Source organism: Sinohyriopsis cumingii, chromosome 2, assembly GCF_028554795.1.
Source record: "Sinohyriopsis cumingii isolate HCF-2022 chromosome 2, ASM2855479v2, whole genome shotgun sequence".
NCBI lineage: Eukaryota > Metazoa > Mollusca > Bivalvia > Unionida > Unionidae > Sinohyriopsis > Sinohyriopsis cumingii.
Genome location: NC_142962.1, coordinates 3,083,838 through 3,107,349, shown reverse-complemented (window position 1 = coordinate 3,107,349; position 23,512 = coordinate 3,083,838). Strand labels below are relative to the sequence as shown.

The window sequence follows — 23,512 nt, the reverse complement described above, 5'->3', positions numbered from 1 at the left end:
CGATCGCGAATTGAACTTCAGGTCCAAGATACCAGTAAATATTTTTTGCCGTGTGAAGCGTTTATCGAAATCGAGGGAGAACTCGTGACAAATGCTGCCGATAATGCACCATACGCAGATGACGATCGTGTTCGAGTTGGCTTCGTCAACAACGGTATCATGGCGTTATTTGAGAGCGCCAGATATCTTATTGACGTGCGAGAAATTGAATCAATAGAACGCGAGGTTGATGTTGCAACAACGATAATTGGGTTAGCGAGATACTCGGATGATTATACAAGATCGGCGGGCCCATCTATGATGTTTGCGAAGGACACCACCGATAACGCTGATCATTTTCAGTACATCAACGTGCTGGTGGAAAGAGATACCGCAACTGACCCACAGGCTGAAGCAAATAACCCAGACCGCAGAGCAAGACCAGGCGCTAATTTCAATATTATAAAGAGTATCAACAATGATTACAATATGGGATTCGCAGCACGAATATTAATGCTAAAAAGACCACGCCGACAGTTTTCATGCGCGATTCCACTCCATCACATATTTGGATTCTGCAGAAATGTTAGAAAAGTCATCTATGGGGCTAAGCATACAATCGCGCTGACGCGAAGGGGCGATGATAACAATGCAATATGGCGTGCTGCTGGCGTCGCTTCCGGTAAAGTCGTTTTAACTAAAATGGCATTGTGGATGCCGGTGCTGACTCCATCAGTTACCACGGAAGCACGATTGTTAGCATTTATGGAACAGGGAGGGAAATCGTTGTTGAGTTGGCTAGCGGTAACAACTGATGCTAAAGAGGATAACGTCGCTGATACGTTTACATGGCACCTGGCATCAAAACAGGGTGTTTCAGCCCCGCGTCATATATTCATAGCGCTACAGAATAGGGAACGATTGGGCAGTCAAGAACGCAGCCATATGATATTTGATCAATTAGGAGTCAGGGATGTTTCGCTGAGAATAAACGGACAACAGGAACCATCCGAGGATATACAGCTTAATTACGGCGACAACCATGTCGCACGTGTGTACCATCGATTGCTGTCATATATGGGTCGTGATCAAAACGTCGACACTGGTTTGCAAATATCGCAACTTGATTTTAAAAACCTGTATCCGATTTATTATTTTTCGTTGGAGCATCTTGATTTAACGAGACAATCCGTCGTTGATATACACTTCCGAGCTCGTATAGCCCCGGCTGGTGTTAATTATAGAGCGGTTGCTGTCATTCTCAGCGATAAATCAATGCTGCTAGAAGGTGTTGGCGGACGAATGAGAATCGTTGATGCGCCAGTGGAAAACATGTAATTGAAAGCACAAACACGTTTACAATAAAATGTCGTATAGTGTCGTCAGTGTAGAGTTGACTGATGGTCAAGTCAAGAAATTACGATCAAAGTCGGCTAAACAATGCGGGGCCGCAATAACGCTGAAGCCGTCACAGATGGCAGGTGGTAATCATAAGATATCGTTGACGGCGCGTCAAATAAAACATTTCAATAATGCGATGAAGAATAAAAAGGGTGTTCAAATAGATTTCTCGGCCGCAGCGATCAAAGACATGGAAAAGACCGGTGGGATATTTACGTTGTTAGCCGCGATTCCGGCATTGATTGCCGCGGCCGCACCAGCAGTGGCGAAGGCGGCGGCGTTAGGAGCCGTTGGTACCGCGGCGGGAATGGCATTGAAAAAGGCAACCGGGAAAGGCTATAAAAAAAAACGACCCGTGGCCGGAAAGGGTCTAAGACTACCGGGAACCCCGTATTCATGGTACTCGGGAAAGGGTCTAAGACTACCGGGAACCGTTTATTGACCCGGGGGTCAATGACTCCTATGTCTAATTTTGATTTAATAGACGCCGCGAACGCGCTAGCGATAAAAAACTTCAGGGGTGTTTTTATGAGGGATCAATTACCGGCGGCACCAAGGAATATTGAAACAGGCATAATTAACCTCGATGGGTCCTCCGGAGCGGGGACTCATTGGGTTGCGTACGCGATTGATCCGCGTGCGATCGTCTATTTTGATTCATACGGGTTAGCTCCGCCGAAAGAGTTTATGCGGTATATCCGGGCGTGTTCAGCCCGGGTTTTTTATTCCACGCTGCCAACACAGCAGTTAAGCGACCCGCCGATATGCGGCCGTGAGGTATTGAACGTACTCGCGGCGATTTCATCATCGCGGAAACCACCTCATGTGGTTGTAAACGAATACACTAGTGGGGTCGTAGAGGCCCGGCGGGTTAATTAGAAACGCCGTTTTTTTTTACAATAACGATGATTTATATTTGGGGACGACCGGTTTCGGCGCTGAAAGAATCCACGGAAACGGCCGCCGCCGACATAAAAAAACTAATTGAGGATGAAATCGCTGATATGTTGAATTTAACAAGTGTTGACCCAGGCGAAATAGTTGTATTTCAAGACCGCCAGGGTAAATTGAAATCCAGTAATGTGTCGCTGGATGACGTTTTAATACGACAGCGTGATGCCGCCGAGGACGCTATCGCGTTGTATACCGGCGACGGACGACTCAAACCGGGTGAACATACATCGACGATAACATTAATCCGAGACGGTTTTACAACGCTGTCGGGCCAATTTACCTCGTTACGGAAAAATGTTAACAGGATCGATGACAACTTTGATAAATTCTTTGGTAAAAAAAATACCAAACCGGATGAGATTACAACAACTATAAATGATATCACTGCGTATGGACAGGAAATAAAAACAATCAAAACTGATGTTGCAGCGAACAAAAAAAATGTAGACGCGAATGGACAGGAAATAAAAACAATCAAAACTGATGTTGCAGAGAACAAGAGGAATATAGACGCGCATACAGGGGAAATAAGAACAATCAAAACTGATGTTGCAGCGAACAAAGGGAATATAGACGCGTATAGAGGGGAAATAAGAACAATCAAAACTGATGTTGCAACGAACAAAAGAAATACAGACGCGAATACAGGGGAAATAGGAACGATCAAAACTGATGTTGCAACGAACAAAAGAAATACAGACGCGAATACAGGGGAAATAGGAACGATCAAAACTGATGTTGCAGCGAACAAAAAAAGTATAGACGCATATGAAGGGGAAATAAAAACAATCAAAACTGATGTTGCAGCGAACAAAAGAAATATGGACGCGCATACAGGGGAAATAGGAACGATCAAAACTGATGTTGCAGCGAACAAAAGAAATATAGACGCGCATACAGGGGAAATAGGAACGATCAAAACTGATATTGTAGCGAACAAAAAAAGTATAGACGTGCATGAACAGAGAATAGGAACGATCAAAACTGATATTGTAGCGAACAAGAATAATATAGACGCGCATGGATGGAGAATAGAAACAGTCAAAACTGATGTTGCAGCGAACAAAAGGAATATAGACGCGCATACAGGGGAAATAGAAACAGTCAAAACTGATGTTGCAGCGAACAAAAGGAATATAGACGCGCATACAGGGGAAATAGAAACAGTCAAAACTGATGTTGCAGCGAACAAAAGGAATATAGACGCGCATACAGGGGAAATAGAAACAGTCAAAACTGATGTTGCAGCGAACAAAAGGAATATAGACGCGCATACAGGGGAAATAAATACACTCATTACTAAGGTTGCAGCGAACAAAAAAGATGTGGACGCGCATATACAGGAAATAGATATACTCATTACTAGGGTTGCAGCGAACAAGAATAATATAGAAGCGAGTCGGCGGGAAATAGAAATAATCAAAACTGATGTTGAAACGATTAAAGACGGACTACCGAGAGTAGCAGAGCAATTCGAAAAAATAAAAATCCCTCATGAGAACACCATCAACACAGTATACACAATTCGGCATGGATCATTCGATTGGACTCCTACACAGAATACAGTAAATATTACCGCAACTGTTAAGGGCATTTATCGATTGACATTGATTTCGGCGATGCAGTTCAGTATATCATCGTCGAGTTCATCCGGGTTTAACAATACAATATCAACAATCATTGACAAGGATACAATTGAACGGTTTATAATTAAGGCCGTTGATAGCAGTCTATTTAGGACAAACATCACATGGTATGCAGAATTTGCAGTTGATCTAAGTAAGTAATTGAAAACACTAGCTCTTTTAAAATAAAAATGACCACCAGGGTAATTGAATCAGAGGTATCACCGACGTCACATCAATATCGATTCGATACCGCAAAAGAATTCTTCGCGAATTTGAAAACGCTTTCCGAACAATACCGCGCAAAAATAAAAAAATACCGCAGAAAAATAACCACCATCGACGCGGTCGTGTACTCGGTGTCGGGTATAGTAGCCGGTACCGGTGTTATTTTATCCACGGTAACCACGATAGCCCCGATCGCTGTTCCAATCGCTATCTCCGCGATGACAACAATTGCTGGAGTCGCCAACGCAATCACTAAAAAGATATCATCGTGTTTTCAGAAAAAACTCGACGAGTATACAGTAAAACATCAAATAGTATCCGACGCGTACTCGAAATTATCCGGGTTGATCTCGTTATCGATTGATAATTTGTTCATATCCGATGTTGAATTCTCCACGATGGTCCAGTTGTATAGCTCCGCGATGTCAAAAATCGAGGATTTTTAACTGGAAGCCGGAACCACCTGGTTGTTAAAATTAGACACTAAAGACAACGAATAATAATAATGTCGCTGAACCCCGAAGGGTCTCAATTACTTCAGCGGATCGCGGAGAACACCACTCCGGTACAAACAAATATGATATCGATAACGTCAACGAAGCCAGAATTCAGTGTGAACTTCCCGTCGCCGGTTCCAGTGAAGGAAATAGCGCTGGCAAAATTGCGAGTATATCACAGTTGGCCTAATATCCGAGCGGACGCATTTAACGGACAACAACCTAATAACTCGCTGGTTTTTGCATGGACAAATAAGCCCGATGGGACCCCAGACTGGAATGAGGTTACAATACCAACTGGGTCATACCAAATAGAACAAATCAATAAGGAATTTCAACGCAGGATAAAATCGATCACAGGAAAAGAATCAAAAATCGCTATTACGGTTCATGAACCGACGTTATCGTCGACGATTGAAATAAGCACACCGGGGTATATGGTTGATATTTATAACAGTTCAATAAGAACCATACTAGGATGGCCTAAGAATCCACCCGCGGACGCCCCCCCATCAACTATCCTCAGATACGATAACGGAGATGGTGGTAGGCATATTGCTCCATACAACGTAAATATTGCATCGGTGATAGCAATCAATCTGGTGTGTGATGTTATCGAAGGGAGTTACCAGGTGGATACCAAGCAATCAAATCAAGCTCAACAGGGGTATATCCTTTATTCGTTTTCAGCAACAGCCCCTCCGGGATTTTTGATCGTTGAGAGTCCGATTAATCCGGTCTATATGAGATGCCATAATCGGTTTTTAACGAGAATTAATTTTAGAATTACAGATCAGTCAAATAACCTAATTGATTTACAAGAGGAGGAGTTAGTGATCACTCTGTTTGTAAGATCATAGCAGCAGGGGGGGCGATGACATCGACGACGACGTCGATGTGCTTACCGGACGCTGACGACGCTGGGGATCGGCGCGCAGAAGGTATTAATTAAACCAAATGACGTTCCGGACAATTGTCGATTTGGCCCCTCGACGATGACAACGACGACGACGTCGTTTTTTTTTTACCAGGCGCTGACGACACCGGATCCGCTGAGTGCAGAAAGTATTAATTAAGCCAAATGACGTTTGGACAAAATGTCGGATTCGCCCCCCCCCTGCTGCTACTCTGATGTTTTAAAAAGAAACAAGACACTCGAGTCCCTAGATCACAAGTTAATATTTTGATTGTGCATTGGGCGGAATGGCAAAAAAGTTTAAACGTTCACGCATGTAACATTAAATATATCAAACCTTTTCGAGAGTGGTGTTAATAATATGTCACGTGTTTGACATTAAAGCAACAGGAGATCATGTTTGTACACAAGCATTGGTTGACATAAATGTTAATTGTACAAAATAATATCCAAGATACTATAATTCTTGGTTTGTCAATTTCAAAGGTTGACAAGATTTCCTGCAATGTTTTGAAAATACATAAAGATGTCCTGCATTATTTTAAGAATACAAATTTACATATTGCTGTCAATTATGGTAGCTTTTACTGAAAAGCAATATATTTGAAAGTAAGAAATTATTCCACAAGAGCAAATATATAATTATGGAGACCAAGATTCGATTAAAAACAAAGCATGATGCAGATAGTTTTTAGTTCTGAAATTGATACAGCTATTGCAGAAAATGTAAAACTCTTATGAAGTTTCTTTCACTTCATAAGTTAACGCAATACACCAATATGTTTCTATCAGCGTCAAATTGGATGATGGTAAAACGTGTGAAAAAAACTATTAAAGTCTACAATTTTAATTTTTAGATGGCAACAAAACAGTCCCATGTGATGCATCCTCAAGATTTTCTTTGGGCAACCATCAAATTCAGTGTAAACGAGAGCGAAATAATGGAGAATGCTTAGAATTAGGCAAATGTCATGACATCGCATGTAATGGAATATCACAATGCTTCCAATATATATATATATATATATATATATATATATATATATATATATATATATATATATATATATATATAATGAGGTTTTGCTTGATTAAGGGTCAATTTTAAATATTGTAAATTTGTATGTCTCATTTCACATTCAGTAAAAGCATGCGTGGTTATGTGGTGGAAATCTTGACAATTTCCAAGTTACGTGCCAAGGGCAAGTCCGCTATTCCTGACCTATGACCCGGATATGTGTTTGATGTACAAGAGCATATATTTTCTCGTTCCCAGTAAATGTATAAATAATTCTAGAAATGCGATATTTGTTTCCAAGTTATGAGTCATGATTAAGTTCGCAATCATAGGAGTACAACCCATGGTCTGTTCTGGATATATGTCAAATTTTGTTTACTCGTGCACTTCAAAATTAAATATAGTCGTAGACTGGGTATCTCAACCGTTTCCATGTGATGACCGAAGAAAATGTCTCCGTCTTCAGGGTCGGTACTGGAAATGTATGTAATTTTTCAACCTATATATGGATAAAAGGTGGGGATTCAAATGCTTCCACGTGACAAAGCAATGACCCAAGGGCAAGCCCACGGGCTACGGTGACCCAAGGGCGAGCCCACGGGCTACGGTGCATGGCCCATGGTCTCTATAGTAAATACTAGTTTGTCTGGTTTCTTATCATGTCCTTCAAACCCATATATTATTATTGGATGGGGATCGGAACAAGTACCAAATGGATGAGTATATATATACGTTTTCACTCTCTACGTTGATTTCAAGAAAGGATGCCTGTCACGGAATAAGGAAGAAAATAATTTGGTATGCCTTAAGAGCAATTTATTTAATTGATTTCGTAGACGCATAGAACGTTAGCAAGGGTGGTTCAATTTCTTTGTTTTGTGTGACTGAACAATATATGCATCTCGTCGTCGGTCACTGCGGTGAGATGCTCATATAGCACGGTGTGCAAGGGTACTTTCCCCTGGTCGTGTGCGTTGTTTTCGTTATTTATAGGAGGCTTGTTGTTTTATGCGACACATTGATCTCTTCGATCTTGTCAGGGAGTGTGAACACTCTTACTTCCAACTACAGCCATAGAGGTGAGTGTTAAATTGTATATAAATCCAATTTATAAGCGTACATTTATAGTTTAAATGCCTTCATTCAGTTTACTGCCTTTGTTTGTCATTCTTCTGGTTTATACGCTAGAAAAACTGTCGGTCTGTTACAAATTATCGCCAAGGGCTTTGAGTAACATGTATTTATGAATTTCTTCTATGTATTTTGTTTATTTCTTGTTATGACCAGCTTAATTTATTTGTAGCTATATGTATGGAAGGTCAGATAGACGGATAGATCGGCTAGAAGAACCAGGATGGTGAGGCTATAATCTGTATTGTGGCAGTGAAGCCATTTCAACCATTTTTATTTTTTCATTTTATCATACGGTTGTGTGAACCATACTTAGATTTTCACTTTATCATATGGTTGTGTGAACCAATCTTATTTTTTCATTGGTATCATACGGTTTCGTGTGAACACTTAGTTTTTCCTATCATATGGTAGTGTGAACTAATTTTATTTTCATTGGTATCGCATGGTTGTGTGAACCGTATTTATAATTTTTGGTATCATACGATTCCCTGAATCGAACTCGTGCGACTCTGTAAATCATATTCTTATCATTGCGCATATGGTGGATGGAAGAACCATATCATAATATTATTATACATATATGAATCGGTTACACGTTTAGTATGTGTGTGTGTATCTGGTGTGTGTCTGTGAGTCAATTTGTGTATGTGTTGTGAACGTTGTTTTGTGTGTATGGTGTGGGTCTTCGAGTCAGTTTGTGTATGTGCTGTAGTGAACATTGTTTTGTTTGTTTCATAAACTTTCATACCCTCATTGTGTTGCGTTATCATTCAGTCCAAGTGTACATTATGCTGACAAGTGACATCTCCATTTCTGAATCACTAACGTATGTAAAACTATCACTCTGACTTGAAGTTCTTGGAAGCATCGATGCAAATTCATGCTATGGACTTAATAAAAATATATCGTTTGTAGTTGCCTATTCTGAGACGGCCTTTTATCGCGGTATCAAATTATTCCATAGACTGGCTCCGTTATATATATTGTGCTGTCTGCTATTTCTTTTTTCTCAGTCTGTTTTGTTCTGGGTCATAGTATTCGTCACGCAAATATTTGCGTAATAGTCATCAGAGTCGACGGTATCTGATGGTTTCTTCACTAAAGATGGTTTCTAAAGTGGCTTTCTTCACTTCAGATGGTTCCTAAAGTGGCTAACTTAACACAACTTCTGCCTAACGGAGATGTCCTACGTTAATTGTGATGACTTCTGTCCCCAGTAAATGATTATGTCCTTGGTTCTTAACAGTATCAATTTGATATTCTTTATATTTTTATTTTTCAACTATTACATTATAACTATCTTGTCCGACATGTTTTGACAGTTGTCAGTGTCGAGTCGTAGCGGCAGTCACGTACTAAGCGTAAATGGTGCCTGGGGCCAGTGACATACATTGCGTCCAGGCCGTACGATGATACCCAAAGGGCCAGAATACCATCCCGAAGTGCCATAGCCGGGGGAGGATTCCTGTCAGGAGGCAGATGCAGTCTGTTGATGGTCAGGATTCAATATATATGTCATTTGATATCGGTTTTTGGCAAACATTTAGGTTCAAGTTGCTTAAGGTCTCCAGTGTTATCGGTGGAATTTTATCGGAATTGCGCAAATATGAACATCAACGGAAATTAAAGATTCTAAAAGAGAAAGCTCACAGGTAGAATTATTATACTACTAATCGGTGTTCACTGGTTTTGTATCAGTGGTATCTGCTGATGTCACGGATCAAGTATATATTGTCACTGAAGCAACAATTGGGGCATAAACGTAGGAGGTCGAGCGTAAAATGGCCAGTTTAACATTTTTAAATGCCTTCTATGGTGCAGATGTTGTTTTCAGACTTGACACTCAAGTTTACAACGTTAAATGGAATATCCTTTTGGATTACTGACCAACAAGGTCATCGGTCATGCAACAGAAGAAATAGGTTAAAGCTTCGAACATTATAACTAGGTAATGACTTGCTCTTGCACAAGTCACATAATCAAATCGCGAAGCAAACGTGTTTGAAAAAAATCTCCGCAGAATGTCATTTGTTTGAACTGGGCAAGCAGGATTACAGTAACATTTGTCAATAGTGAGTTGTATTTTAGTAATTGTTTTGCCTATTGTTTGTTAAGAAAGATTTCGCAGAGAATCGATCCGTCAGCCAATCAAAACTTAAGTTAAGAGAGATGCAAAACATAGAAATCCAACATTATTACTTATCAGTGCTTTAAACTATCTTCTTGTTTCGTTAACACAGATGCTTATAAGCGAGTCACCCTTTGAGTTCTGTCCAGATTCAATGCAATGGAAATGAATGAGAAATACTTTATAGACACGAGATTCCGTGTCCTTTATGAACCGATTTGTTTTTTTGCATTTAAACCATAAAACGTATGTAATCACTTTAGGATCAATAGGTTTTCTCCGGCTTGTGTTCTTGATTTTTATGTCAGGCATGTGCACCTTCCATAGTTACTCTGCAGTTCGTATATAGTGAAATATCTAGAGTAGGCTAGGAAGAAGAGCTAGCTTACCATACGAATAAACACATGAGTTAGGGGGCAAGTAGAATATCTCAAAAGCGGCTTGGATGACAACTATTTTCAATTGCATCAGCCTGTTTAGTACAGTTTTGCAGAATTATCATCTAGGAAATGTGCTTGTTTGCACTGTGAGCATCACATGGTGTCCAAAATGACCTTCGGACGTGAAAAATGCATGTATAAATTTGGGGTTTGGTGCATACACTTATGCTATGAAGTGCCATGGACTTCTGGTCAAGTGGATACCATTATTGTGCTTTATTTTAATATACCAGTATGAACACACCCACATGAATACACTTATATAGCTGTACAGGGGCGCTTGCAGACTTTCTTTTGGTGTGGGGGTCAAACATGCTGTTAAGTTTTATAGATGTCAGCCAAATTTATGTTTAGAGGTGAAACGGAGGGGGGGGGGGAGAAGCAAACGCCCCTCTTTTGCCCCTATGTGCAGGCGTCCATGAATAACCCTAAAGGATGGAAGATATTACGTTTTAGTGAGTCAAATAGTATTTCAATCATTTGTGAGAAAGCCAATTTAGTAAAAATATTCACATCAAATGTTCTGTTCAAAACAATACTTAATAAACATTTAACAAAGCAAACGTTACGTTTATGATCTACTCATTGTACCAAATATGAAAAAAAATATCACTTGAATATAAGTGTTCTACCAGCTTTTCTACACATTTCGGTGAGTACACGGAGAGATGCATAAATACTGATACTCTTGGTAGCAAATAACTCATAATCGAAATCACAAATTCCTTTAAAATTTATTGATATGATTAATTTTAGAGTTGGAACAAACATGGCATTTATCAGGTACCATTTTAATGGTGACGGTTATAAGAGAGGAAGTAACCTTTTCACTGTGATTTCTTGCTTGAATACAGAGTAGCGTAACATGTGTCTATTGATAGGTATGAACATAACAAATAAGCTTATATATCAGTGTACACTCACAGGTAAAAATAGAAAATTGATCAACTTGTTTACCTAGGTGAATGAGCACGGCGTCTGCTTGGGATAGCTTGTTTCTAACATTATGACAAACACTTTATTCCTTATATGGCACAAATTCTGGGTATTTCAAACCTTTTCAATACGGATTCTATGAAAAAGGGGTGAGTAACAACTGCAGATGTTGTGTATAAATACGTCTATCTGTTATCTCGGGTATTCATACTTGAAGAAAGGTCCAGACGAAGGCAAATAAATCAAGAAAGAAAACGTACCTCTGCTATTATAAATTAAATAGGTAAGTAAACAATTTCTGATAATTTTCCCTCACGGAAGTTGGAGATGATTCTTATTATTAACCAGTCATTAGCAAAGCCTGTCGTTGTATATTAGATATATTCATATATGTAAACAAACTTAACATCGTATTATTGTCGAAGGTTGACATTCTATTATTTTCATGCTAATTACTATGCTCCAACTCTGGTTGTTATTGTTAATATCATTCTAATTATAATTAAGTAAATGTCAGCGTCTAATTAATATGCAGTAAGTATGAACATGTAGCAATTATATGATTTTTAAATAACATGATAGGATGAACAAGTATAACTTGGCATTTAATTTATATGAATCATTCGTGATTTGTTTACTTTTTAATACGACCATGCATTTATAGATTGCAGCAATAATAAAATTATTTTTTTCTGTATTTCAGATTTTTGTTTCATACATATAACGGAAGTGAATATGTCTTTCTACGAAGATGATATTACTGCTGTTGTCATTGACAATGGTTCGGGCATGTGTAAAGCGGGTTTTGCCGGAGACGACGCTCCACGTGCCGTTTTTCCTGCTATAACTGGTCGGCCAAGACATGACGTAAGGATTATAATAGAATCTAACTTTTTTATCCTGTATATAAATATAATGTTTTAAATATTATATTTTTAATCCGGAACAACCTTGTTCACTCCTTATCGTCCTAATCTTATGACAAGAATTTCTGAAGATTAAAATAGTGACAAGAAAAGGGGACTTTGAAAGAAAGTGCTGAGAGAAATATTTTCTCCTAAATGTAGATTTGTGTTATTATTCAATGAACCAAAATATTGCACAATACCTTTTTTTATCTTACGGTCTCAAACAATTTTATGAACCGGAAAACATGCATATATTCATAAAGGGTCAGATAAATATGTGTATATTGAGGCGAATGATTTGTTCTGTTTACTTGTATTCCATGTTTACTTGTATTCCATGTTTGCTTGTATTCCATGTTTACTTGTATTCCATGTTTACTTGTATTCCATGTTTACTTGTATTCACTTTACATATACTATATATAATTCCTAAATTAAATATAGCAAAATGTAAAACTGATTTCATTCGGTCTTACAGGTTGTAATGCCAGGAATGGGATACAAGGACACTTACGTAGGAGACGAGGCCCAAAATAAGAGGGGAATCTTGTCGCTGAAATATCCAATTGAGCATGGGATTGTCACTAACTGGGACGATATGGAGAAAATCTGGCACCATACTTTCTATAATGAACTCAGGGTGGCTCCCGAGGAGCACCCCCTCATGTTAACAGAGGCTCCACTCAACCCAAAAGCCAACAGAGAAATGATGACACAAGTCAGTTTTGTTTCACCGCCATTTTATACATCAAGAGTGTTTATTGCATGAACGCTATAGATATAATTCAGACATCATGAATGCTATAGACATAAATCAGACATCATGAATGTAAATTTAACCAATTCTGCTTATGTAGAAGAGAAGATGCGCAGATTTATTTTTGTTAATGACGTTATTATGATTTTATAAATTATGCGAGAAAATGCTGCATCAATATCTAAGAGAGGGCGAGAATAGTATGATCATTTATTCGAGAAGAAAAACATCCAACATCCATCGAGAGATTTTCTTTTCTTATGAAATGCGATTTTCTTCTGTTCATTGGACAAATGTATACATATAATTCTAATCATCAGTAACGAAATGCTACAAGTACAAAATTTAAAAGTACGAATTTTCTTTATTAAACTCTTATTATTGCATTTATCATCGGAACCTATCTTGAGAATATGAAACATATAACACAAAAGGCCATTCATTAGTTATATATTTCTTTACTTTATCTATAGATCATGTTCGAGAAGTTTAACACGCCTACATTCTATGTGGCCATCCAGGCAGTGTTATCTCTGTATGCTTCAGGCCGTACCACAGGAATCGTCTTTGACTCTGGAGACGGAGTGTCTCACGTGGTTCCGATCTATGAAGGTGAGAAAAATTATCAGCTCTATGCAATTCAATCCTTATTTGAGATATTGACACTTCTAACTTGAAATGTATTTTACATCTATTGCAAACAGTCATAGAAACTGATATTATGCACTTCCTACGGCTCAGATATTAGCATTGTTTGGTCTTTGAGATAGAGAAAGGCTGAGAACCCGATGGAATCCACAGATGTTTGATCAGCAGTCATGTAATCCTGGCTGTACTGGTACAGGGGATCAAAAACTCAGGCACGCAGTGGTGTTATCGATGATTATTGGTCACATATGTATCGACACTAGTGTTAAAGTCTGTGCACAGCATTACGTGAATAATACATTCATTACAGTCTCCACAGGGATGAACTGTGTGTATGGGTCGATATATAGAAAACGTTATCATTCGTATGATTTTTATAATAAATTGATCTATAAATCCCATTAGGAGAGTATGATTTTCGGTCCATGATGGTCGCCTAGAGGTCACGATCTACGTTTAGAATCCATTTGGCGCAGAAACAAGCTACCATAATTATACTGTACTATATTAAAATAGCTTTGCAAAACGTACAGTTTACTGTACAATAGCACAAAGTTGTCTGCCAAGGAGCAATTAACAACAGTAAAGGGAAGTAACCTTATTTTGTTTTTGAGAATTTATACACCGGAGTATTTGTCTTAAAAGCCAGTTCGAGTTAGGGACAGAAATTGTGAAAAAAATAATGACTGTGAATTATGACAAAGATCGAAATATGTGCTACAATCGAGCTCCAAACAATTGCTCAGAAGTGTCTTAAAATGTTATTCGAAAATTATATATATATAATTATATTATAAAACGGTTCCTGTGTGACGTAGACAAATGATTCCACTATTTACGTAGACAGTGTGACCGTTAACTTCTGATATAAACTGATCCAGTTGGAATGTTCGTTATATAATGAGGTAGATGATGGAATTAATCGTTGTGTCCTCCGTACAGTTTTTTTATTCACTCACGGCTCCAGTCCTGAGATTTTCGCGTTACTTATGATTATGTGTTAGTCAAAGTGTCGAGTGCGAGTAAATATTTCTTGTCATTGTTACCCACCATAATCTTTCACACTGCACGAATGAGCTAATTAGTGTTTCTTTGTCAAACAAATACACTTAAATGGGTATTTTCGTTGATGTGTGTGAATTAGTTGCATTATGTATTGTTGTGTTTTTTTTGCTCAGAAAAATCGATGAGTAAATCTTCGGGAAATGACACCTATTCAACAAAAGTTTATGTTAACTACAGCCAATGATCAGTATGGGTAGCAAAGATGGTTGAAGTCATAACACGTGGTGATTTTATATATTTTTCGGTCTGCTGAATTCTCACTAAGGACACATGAATTGACGAAAATAATAAAGCATTGTAAATAAAATACTAATGAAGAATTCCTATGGCTAATGTTTGGGATTTTGTTTAAAGAAAATATTTTATTTATTGTTCTAGGTTATGCCCTTCCTCACGCCATTGAAAGACTCAACCTCGCTGGTAGAGATTTGACAGTCTATCTTCAGCGTATTCTGCATGAAAGGGGATACAACTTCACTACATCTTGTAAGTTATAATTTCGACCAAAAATTTACGAATGGCGTTCTTTAATGCCTTACCGGTTTTTATTAAAAGTTTTAAAAGGTTTCAAATTAGTTAGAAAATTTGGACTTGTTAGTGATCTGCAATGGAACCTTCAGAACCAAATGGAAAATTAGATAAGATTTGCTTCTTCTTCTGTGCTTTTTTCTTATTTCCACAAATTATTGCTTTAGACTCGCATTTCATGCAATTAACTCTTTTAAGTTAGCCTAGCATCTGGATAAGCGAACCTTTGTATCCTTCTTCTTCTCTTTTATACAACTTTGTTTGTAATAATATTAATATGAATCATTTCAGCTGAACTGGAAATTGTCAGAGATATAAAAGAGAAGCTGTGTTACTGTGCCCTTGATTTTGAACAGGAAATGTCATCTACAGCATCAAATTCTGCAGTAGAAAACTCGTATGAACTTCCTGATGGTGGAATCATTACCATTGGTAACGAGCGCTTCCGGTGTCCCGAGGTCTTGTTTCAACCAGCTTTCATAGGTTATTATTTCCCTTTTGTTTATCACTCTGATTCATTCTTGTCTATGCTGTTAACTTTTTTTCAGTGTTTTTATCCTGCAATAGAGCATGGCCGTCTTGGTCATACATCTGGAAAGATAGTTTTAATTTAGCACATTCACCGTAGATTGAGAAAATCTATTTAAAAAAACCAGTTATACAGTGTCTCAACGAAAGACTCTTTAACTTTAGAGGTCCGGGACTCTATAAAATGTGTATGGTATGATTCATAAAAGATAGGTTTTAAACTAAAATTTCTTTTCAAAGAATTTTGATTCATTATGTTTCCAATACTCATTGAAAATGTATACATGTATACGTATTTTAATCTAGAAAACGTTAATGAGAACAAACAAATGCATGTACATACCGAAATGGTAACTTAGTTTTTTTTTTTAATTTGTTCAACGTTTCTATTAGTCGCATACATTTCAAACTGTTCTAAGAAATTTATAAAAAAATTGCAACCACTTCCAATTTTTATCTTAATTACAGTAATTAATTTCAAAATCAAAAACAGAAAGAATAAATGTGTTATTGACGTTTCCTTTTAGGGATGGAATCAAGTGGCATTCACGAACTTGTGCACAACTCTGTGATGAAATGTGATATTGACGTCCGAAGGGATCTCTACCAAAACATCGTACTGTCAGGAGGATCCACCATGTTTCCAGGTTAGTTTTATTTATTTGTGTCATATTTAAGGTGGCATAAGGCAGCCTCTCATGTAGGCCTTGATTAAGTTTTGTTGCTGCTAACTAAAAAAATTCACATGAGAAAAATAAAGATTTCAGGATTATTCCTTTCGTTATAATGAACACGGAGATCGAGTTTGCTTTTTGTGGAATTGATTATTGTTCAGAAAATTCAAGTAGCCACAAATTTACGAGGTTATTAATTATAATGATATCGTTTTAAAGGTAAATCTTAATACCGCCAAACCTATACTATTTGTTTTTATGAGTTAAATAAATGATGTCTACTAAATCCATGCTTAAGGTCAAATCTTGCTAGGCTTGTTTAAGATCGATCTCATAATGCAAGCTATTAAAACAAGCACAATTGTATAACTCACGTTTTATGAATTGACCAAATTTTCTGCTATGTGATTTGATAATATTTACTCTGCTCCCACGATTATAAAACGAAAATACGTAATTTGAATCTTATACTTTTGTTTACATATATTCGTCTTCAACAAATTACTGATATAAATTATCGAGAACATTAGAAAAAGACGAGATGAACCTTAACACTGCTTAATCTCTAGGATATTTTTTCCTTTTCTCTTTTTCCTTTTTCCTTCTATTAGCATAAATGAACATTCTTCCACATGGTGATGAGTTGAAATGGTGAATCCTTGATAAAATATTTTGCTGTATATTATTTCAAAGAAAACGTTGAAGTCGTAAATTTGAAAATGCCTTTATTCACTCGGTATCAAGTGATGTTAAGTAGATTTATCATTTTCTTTTAATTTTTATAGGTCTAAGTGACAGAATGCAGAAAGATATGACTGCTATTGTACCAAGCGGAATCAAAGTCAAAACTATTGCTCCACCTGAGCGGAAGTACTCTGTATGGATCGGCGGATCTATTCTAGCCTCGCTTTCGACTTTCTCGCAGATGTGGATCTCAAAACAGGAGTATGACGAGAGTGGTCCTGGAATAGTTCACAGGAAATGCTTCTGAAATGAAACTATCGAATCTCAGACAAGGGGAATTCTCATATGTCTTCTCATTTGTGTTGGAAAAGTATTTCAGTGCCATGAATACATTCACATAAATACTATCATTACGCTTTACATCAATTTTTGCCTTTCGATGCTGGTCATTGTAAAGAGGGAAACGCAAAATAAAACTTGATAACCGTTTACAATCATATGATAAACCTTTTTATTTATTTACAAACGTTGTTTGTGCGCGCGTGTTTATGAACAAATGTTCTGGTCAAATAATATAGACTTTTCTACGATTTTGTATCTCTTGATGTGTTGTGTGTATTTTTGTTTATGTTGTTATAGATGACTATCTATTTGTTTGTTGTCTCACTTTTGGTACGTGGACTCAATATGAGATTTATGGTTGGCTAGTTGAAGTCAAGTGGTCAAGAACCGCGACACAGGTCACCTGAATAGGTATTATGTAATGTTGGATTAAGTAGTAAGGGTTGTCACGTGCAGTTATATTGTGGCATAACTTCGCATTAGACCCTTGGAGATGTATATTAGGAGAGAACTGAGCAAGTAATTCATTCCTATTTCGAATTCTGATTTCATTTGTTTTGCGCTAATATCAGTCTGCAGATGTGTTTAATGATGTTAATATATATAATGTGATAGGAGACCTTTGCTTGAATATTCATGTGAACTACAGTGCTCATTGGACTAAAATATATTCTGGACCCATTGCGAATTTATTCAAGGGATTTCTGGAGAATACCATTGTGATCATTCAGGGATGTTGGCAAACCAGTACATTCAAGGAAATGGAATTCATTCGGAACATTCTATTTCTTTACACTTGTATGGAATGTTTTGAGATTGTTTTGGATTTAATTCATAAAACTGTAAGTTCCTCCTACATTTAAGTTTACAAGTTTGATAAATAAATTATTTGCTAAGTTTAAAGAAACTTGTTCTTTTCTTTCTTTACGTAACTTGTGATTCGTGATTCTGTTTTATTGCCATCTATGCTATAATGGTCAATATGTTTGTCATGTTGTGAATTTCCATGCCTACAATAAATAAATATTCCTTAGAAAAGTTACGTTTTTCTTATCTCATTGTAGTTTGATTTCCATTGTTTGGAAGCATTTCTGCGTGCTTTGATGTGTACGAGAGATATAACTTAAATTGCGTTACACTCTATATTTCTCTTGCTTTCATCCCGGTGTGTTCCGATGCCATCAAAACCCATATTCAGTCGAAGCTTGAAGTCTTAAGCTGTTCCGCATATATAATTTTCTGGTGTCACAACAAGGCAAACATTAATAATGTTACTTATGTGAAATTCTACTGAGAAATTTAAAAAAAAATATTTACGACATTCTACATGTACGGAAACTTTCTACATGTTTCGTAGATTGTCAATCTTATTCGTCAACTTAGTCTACTCTATGTACTAGTTTTGGGTAACAATTCGAACTGAAATTCTGATCGAAGTGCTCTTAAAATTGGAATGATGCCTATGCCATGCCAGATGGACTATATGCCTTCGTCTTAGCCAGGAAACTATGCACAGTCTTAACTACTCCTCTTACCATAGTTTCCATGGAATTAGACTATGTAGTAACCCCCACCCCACACAAAATGACGGCATCAGGAAATTGTAAAAACGGTACTCGCGATTAGGTCAATATTATAAACCTTTAGGAGCCACATTTATTTTTTTTAAAGTAAAAAATACATTCGAGTGCCTGTATCACATACTAATTTCTTGATTATGCATTGATCAGAGCGTCAAACGATTTCCAACGATTGCAAATTGAATTTGGATGATTCCTAAACCGTAGCGGAATGACGCTATGCGTTTGTCTTACCTAGGAAACTGTGCATCTCAACTCTCCTTTTACTACAGTTGCCATGCCAACGCAATAAACAAGAAAATTAATAGATCAATAAATTCTAATTCCTTCACCTTCAATTGCTATAATTGCCTAAACCTTTCCGGGACACTATATTTTAAAAAGAGAAAAAAGACACTCGAGTCCCAAGATCAAATACTAATTGAGTGCGCATTGAGCGAAGCGGCAAATAATTCTAAACATTTTCAAATGATAAAATGATTAAAATAAAGTCACATTATAATATAGTAAACGGTGTTGAGAGAATTGATTGTAATATGTAGCGAGTTTGACATTAAAGCAATAATGTTTGCTCACAATCTTTGGTTGATATAAATGTTAGTTGTTGTGCAAAATAACAGTCAAGATAATATAATTCTTGATTTATGAATTTCAAACCTGCAATGTTTTAGTAAAGATACAGATTTACAGATAACTTTTAAAGATTATAACTTTTATTTCTACAGCAACATATTCATATGTCAGATGACAGTCTATGTATACAGGTTGTGGTAAACAGATTATTCATCCTGTTTTAAGTTCAGTCTGTTGAAACGTCGACTCCGGTATTCAAGTACAACTTGAGAGAAATAGATTATTTAAATTATTCATTGGACATACAAAGGGTTCTTTTGTATTTTGGACTTACACACTACTCTGATATAGTTGTGAATTCATTCACTGACATTCTGGATGGTACCATTGTAATACATCAAGACTATTGGTACATAGGTACATTCAAGATTATTGGTAGATCACCACATTAAAGATTATTGGTAGATTACCACATTCAATAGTGGATTTCATTCGGAACATTATTTTAAAAAATTGCACATGTGATGTAACATTTAGGATCATTTAGGATAATTTGGAATTTAATTTACAATACAATAAGTTCTTCTCAATATTTCTTCAGACCGCTCCGGTGGCCTAGTTGTTAGAGTGTCCACTTCAGGTGCGGGAGGGGGCTGGTTCGAATCCCGGAGTCACAACAAAGACTTATAAAAAATGGTTCTAACAGCTGCATCGCTTGGCGCTCATCATTAAGAGGTTATCTTATGATTGGTAGACCTAGTGTCAGGATAATGTGACTTGGTAGGACATCATGCTACATGTCTGCGGCATGATGCCTTAGTGCTAGATATCACTATAAACTGCCACACTGCAGACATCGTAGCGATATGACTGAAAAATTGTTCAAGCTAAGTTAAAAATCCAAATTAAACACAGATATTCCTGTTAAAGTTTCACTTTGCACCTTAGAGAAATAAGTTATTTGTTGTTTTTAATAAACTTTTTTCCGCTGTGTCCTGCTTTTAGTTTAAGACCATAGAGTCGTAGCAATAATATATATGGACAGTGTTTCATGAAATCTCTCCAGCTGCCATAAATTTATGGGCTGGACAAGAAAACGTTAACCGAAAGATGGACAGACAATGTGTGAACATGCTGTGCCTAATGCAACATACATGCATCTATAGTCATTTAATTTAACATGACACCAGAAGTGTTGATGCCTTGAAAAATGACATATAACACAGTATGCAACACACTCTGGTATCAGTATACATACATTTATTAAGAGCTTCAAAGCTAAAATATGGAGACGAAAATTGAATATCAAAACATTAAAAAATTTAGACACAAAAATATATTGACCTGAGACCCGAGACCTGGTCTTACAGATAGGCTCAATAATGTCCAAAATGACAAGACCAAGCCATAATGTTCTGCTACACGAAGTTTCTGCATTGACCAGTTTGCAAAATATGGTAATGACTACTTTCGAGCTTGAAATGAGAATAAAGAAATTGGTCAAGTTTACGCAATTGTTTAATATATGCATACAATGACCCAAGATATGTTTTAATATATATATATATATATATATATATATATATATATATATATATATATATATATATATATATATATATATATATATATATAAGTTAAGTGAGGCATGGTTATGTTCACAATCACAGGTGCAAACCAATACTAAAAATAACTATATACTGGGGATCTCAATAGTTTCCAAGTGATGACACAATATCTATCTATCTAAATATGTCATATGTTGACAGGTTTTTCACCTTTTATTTCCACCGGGGCCATATTGATTAGTGTGGTCTTGGTTAGTGACTGGTGTTAGCTTCGTCCTGACCATGACGTCCTTGAGGGTTTTTTCTCCGGTAGGTTACTACATGTTTGTTCGGGAGGAATAATTTTAGTGCGTCATACGACTCCATCATATGGGCCAGTGTTTCCCGATGATTTTACCTACTTTGGGGTTATATGGGTGGTAGGTCAGGTTAAATTATATCCTATCCACCTTTTCCTTCTCTGCACTATTTAGTAGGTCATTGCACTTTGTTTTCTTACCCCTTTGGGTTGCCTTTGCAATGAGGTCTTTGCCGCAGCCTCGGTAAATCAAATGTTTAGATTACTATTCAGACCTTTTTTGGAATGTTTCATCGTCGGAGCAAATTCTGCGTATCCTCAGTGCCTGTCTATATGGGATGTTCCTAATGCAGTGTTTTGGATGACAGCTGGTTGGCAGGAGATACTGGTATTTGTCGGTTGGTTTCGAGTAGATGTCTATATGGAGTTTGTTTTCTACGTGTCTGGTTCTTGCGTCCAGGAACAAGTGCTTTGAGTTCGAGACTTCATCCGTTAATTTTATTAAAGGATGAAAGCTTTTGCCTTTTATATTAAATCATCCAGCATTGTCCTGTTATGTTTCATTTTGCTTATATAGTTGATTAAATTGTTACATTCAGCATATGGTGTTTCCTGTTTTTCTATTGTATATCTTTGCTCAGGTCTCGATTTTAGTCCATCAACAAATTTCATTCTTTTTACTAATATGCTATTTAGTATCCCTAACTAAACTAAGATAATCTCGACACAATAAACTATACGACCTGCTGTGAATAAAAGAAATCACTGACTGGCTGAACGTGTCATCAGTTAGTCGCTCGATTTCATGGCTAAAATCTCACATCTTATAATATAAATGAATCAATGAAATTTACTTATGTCTTAAATACAATTTTTGCTAATTAACAATTCATTGACATAACATTTTCAGACCTAGTAATATCATTTCCTACCTATACGATTCGATAACATAGCAACGAATAAATTAAACAATTATCTGAAAATTCTTTCCAAGAAATAATGTATGAAATTATTAGATCAAATGAGTCATAGAACATCAAAGACAAATTAATGCAAACAATTACTTTCGGAACTACGATCAAAGGAAAATTTAGTTTAAAGCAAATAAATTAAACAAATAATTACAGACTCGTATCACGAAAATTGTATAAAATTGGTGCAAATACCTTGTACTTTTGAGATTAGCTCGCTACCCCGTCACATAATCTCTCTGCCTTTAAAGTTCAGTGTCCCTCAAACTTCCAGACCCGTCCCTTCTACAATTTTAACGAGAAAAGATAGTTGTTATGTTTCCTTGGAGCTTAGAACTTCTTAAATAAACGCAGAAACCTAGAGTGACTAATGTTTAGAGGGAGAATACTTGTCTGTCCCCCTCCCATTTAGCTTAGCCAAGCAGGATTAAACTTATCTAACCGCCGTTATTATTACACGCCCATCGAAGAGAGAATATGTCTTTCTATTCTGCCCTTATTGATAAACGATTTCTATAAAAAGAAAATCATTTTGTGACACAATGGCACAACATTTTCTATGCACCGTCTCAGTTCTGTCATTTGCCCGCTACTTTAGCACTCTCATGTACGCCAGTGAAACCTGGACTCTGTACACTTCACAAGAGAAAAGACTGAGCGCTTTTCACATGCGATGCCTCCGACGCATACTCGGGATCACCTGGAGCAATCGAGTAACAAACAACGAGGTGCTAGAGCGTGCCAAGATTCTCAGCATGATGACACTCCTCCGCCAACGCCGCATCAGATGGCTGGGCCATGTACGTCGGATGGATGACGGACGGATCCCCAAAGACATTCTTTATTCGGAACTCGCCTCTGGCAAAAGGTCGATCGGACGGCCACATCTCCGCTTCAAGGATGTCTGTAGGCACGACATGAAAGCCCTTGATATCGATGTCAACACCTGGGAAGATATCGCTCTAGACAGATCAAGCTGGCGACATGTTCTGATCACTGGTCTGAAAGCCGGAGAGGACAAGCAACGCTTGATAGCTGATGAAAGACGATCGAAGAGGAAGAAGAAGCAGCTCCAACCAACACCAGACGCAACCTTCAAGTGCAGCAAGTGCAGCAGGGACTGCCACTCCCG

At 37.2% G+C, this 23,512-nt stretch overlaps 1 protein-coding gene across 1 annotated transcript; it reads left to right on the top strand.

Annotated features, from left to right (window-relative positions):
- Nucleotides 1-11,330: 11,330 nt before the first annotated feature.
- Nucleotides 11,331-18,422, top strand: LOC149804244 (actin-5-like). Its single transcript, XM_089938052.1, has 8 exons — nt 11,331-11,539; nt 11,960-12,123; nt 12,643-12,882; nt 13,395-13,533; nt 15,013-15,120; nt 15,454-15,645; nt 16,218-16,337; nt 17,150-18,422. The coding sequence occupies exons 2-8, from the start codon at nt 11,992-11,994 to the stop codon at nt 17,353-17,355; spliced, it is 1,137 nt and encodes a 378-aa protein (XP_089794178.1). The 5' UTR covers nt 11,331-11,539; nt 11,960-11,991; the 3' UTR covers nt 17,356-18,422.
- Nucleotides 18,423-23,512: the final 5,090 nt, after the last annotated feature.

What these genes read in the sequence shown, in the direction of transcription:
- LOC149804244 (XM_089938052.1), top strand. Translation starts at nt 11,992, where the DNA reads ATGTCTTTCTACGAAGATGATATTACTGCTGTTGTCATTGACAATGGT. An exon ending in ACAGAGAAATGATGACACAA is followed by an intron (nt 12,883 to 13,394) that starts GTCAGTTTTGTT and finishes CTTTATCTATAG; the next exon opens with ATCATGTTCGAGAAGTTTAA. An exon ending in AGGATCCACCATGTTTCCAG is followed by an intron (nt 16,338 to 17,149) that starts GTTAGTTTTATT and finishes TAATTTTTATAG; the next exon opens with GTCTAAGTGACAGAATGCAG.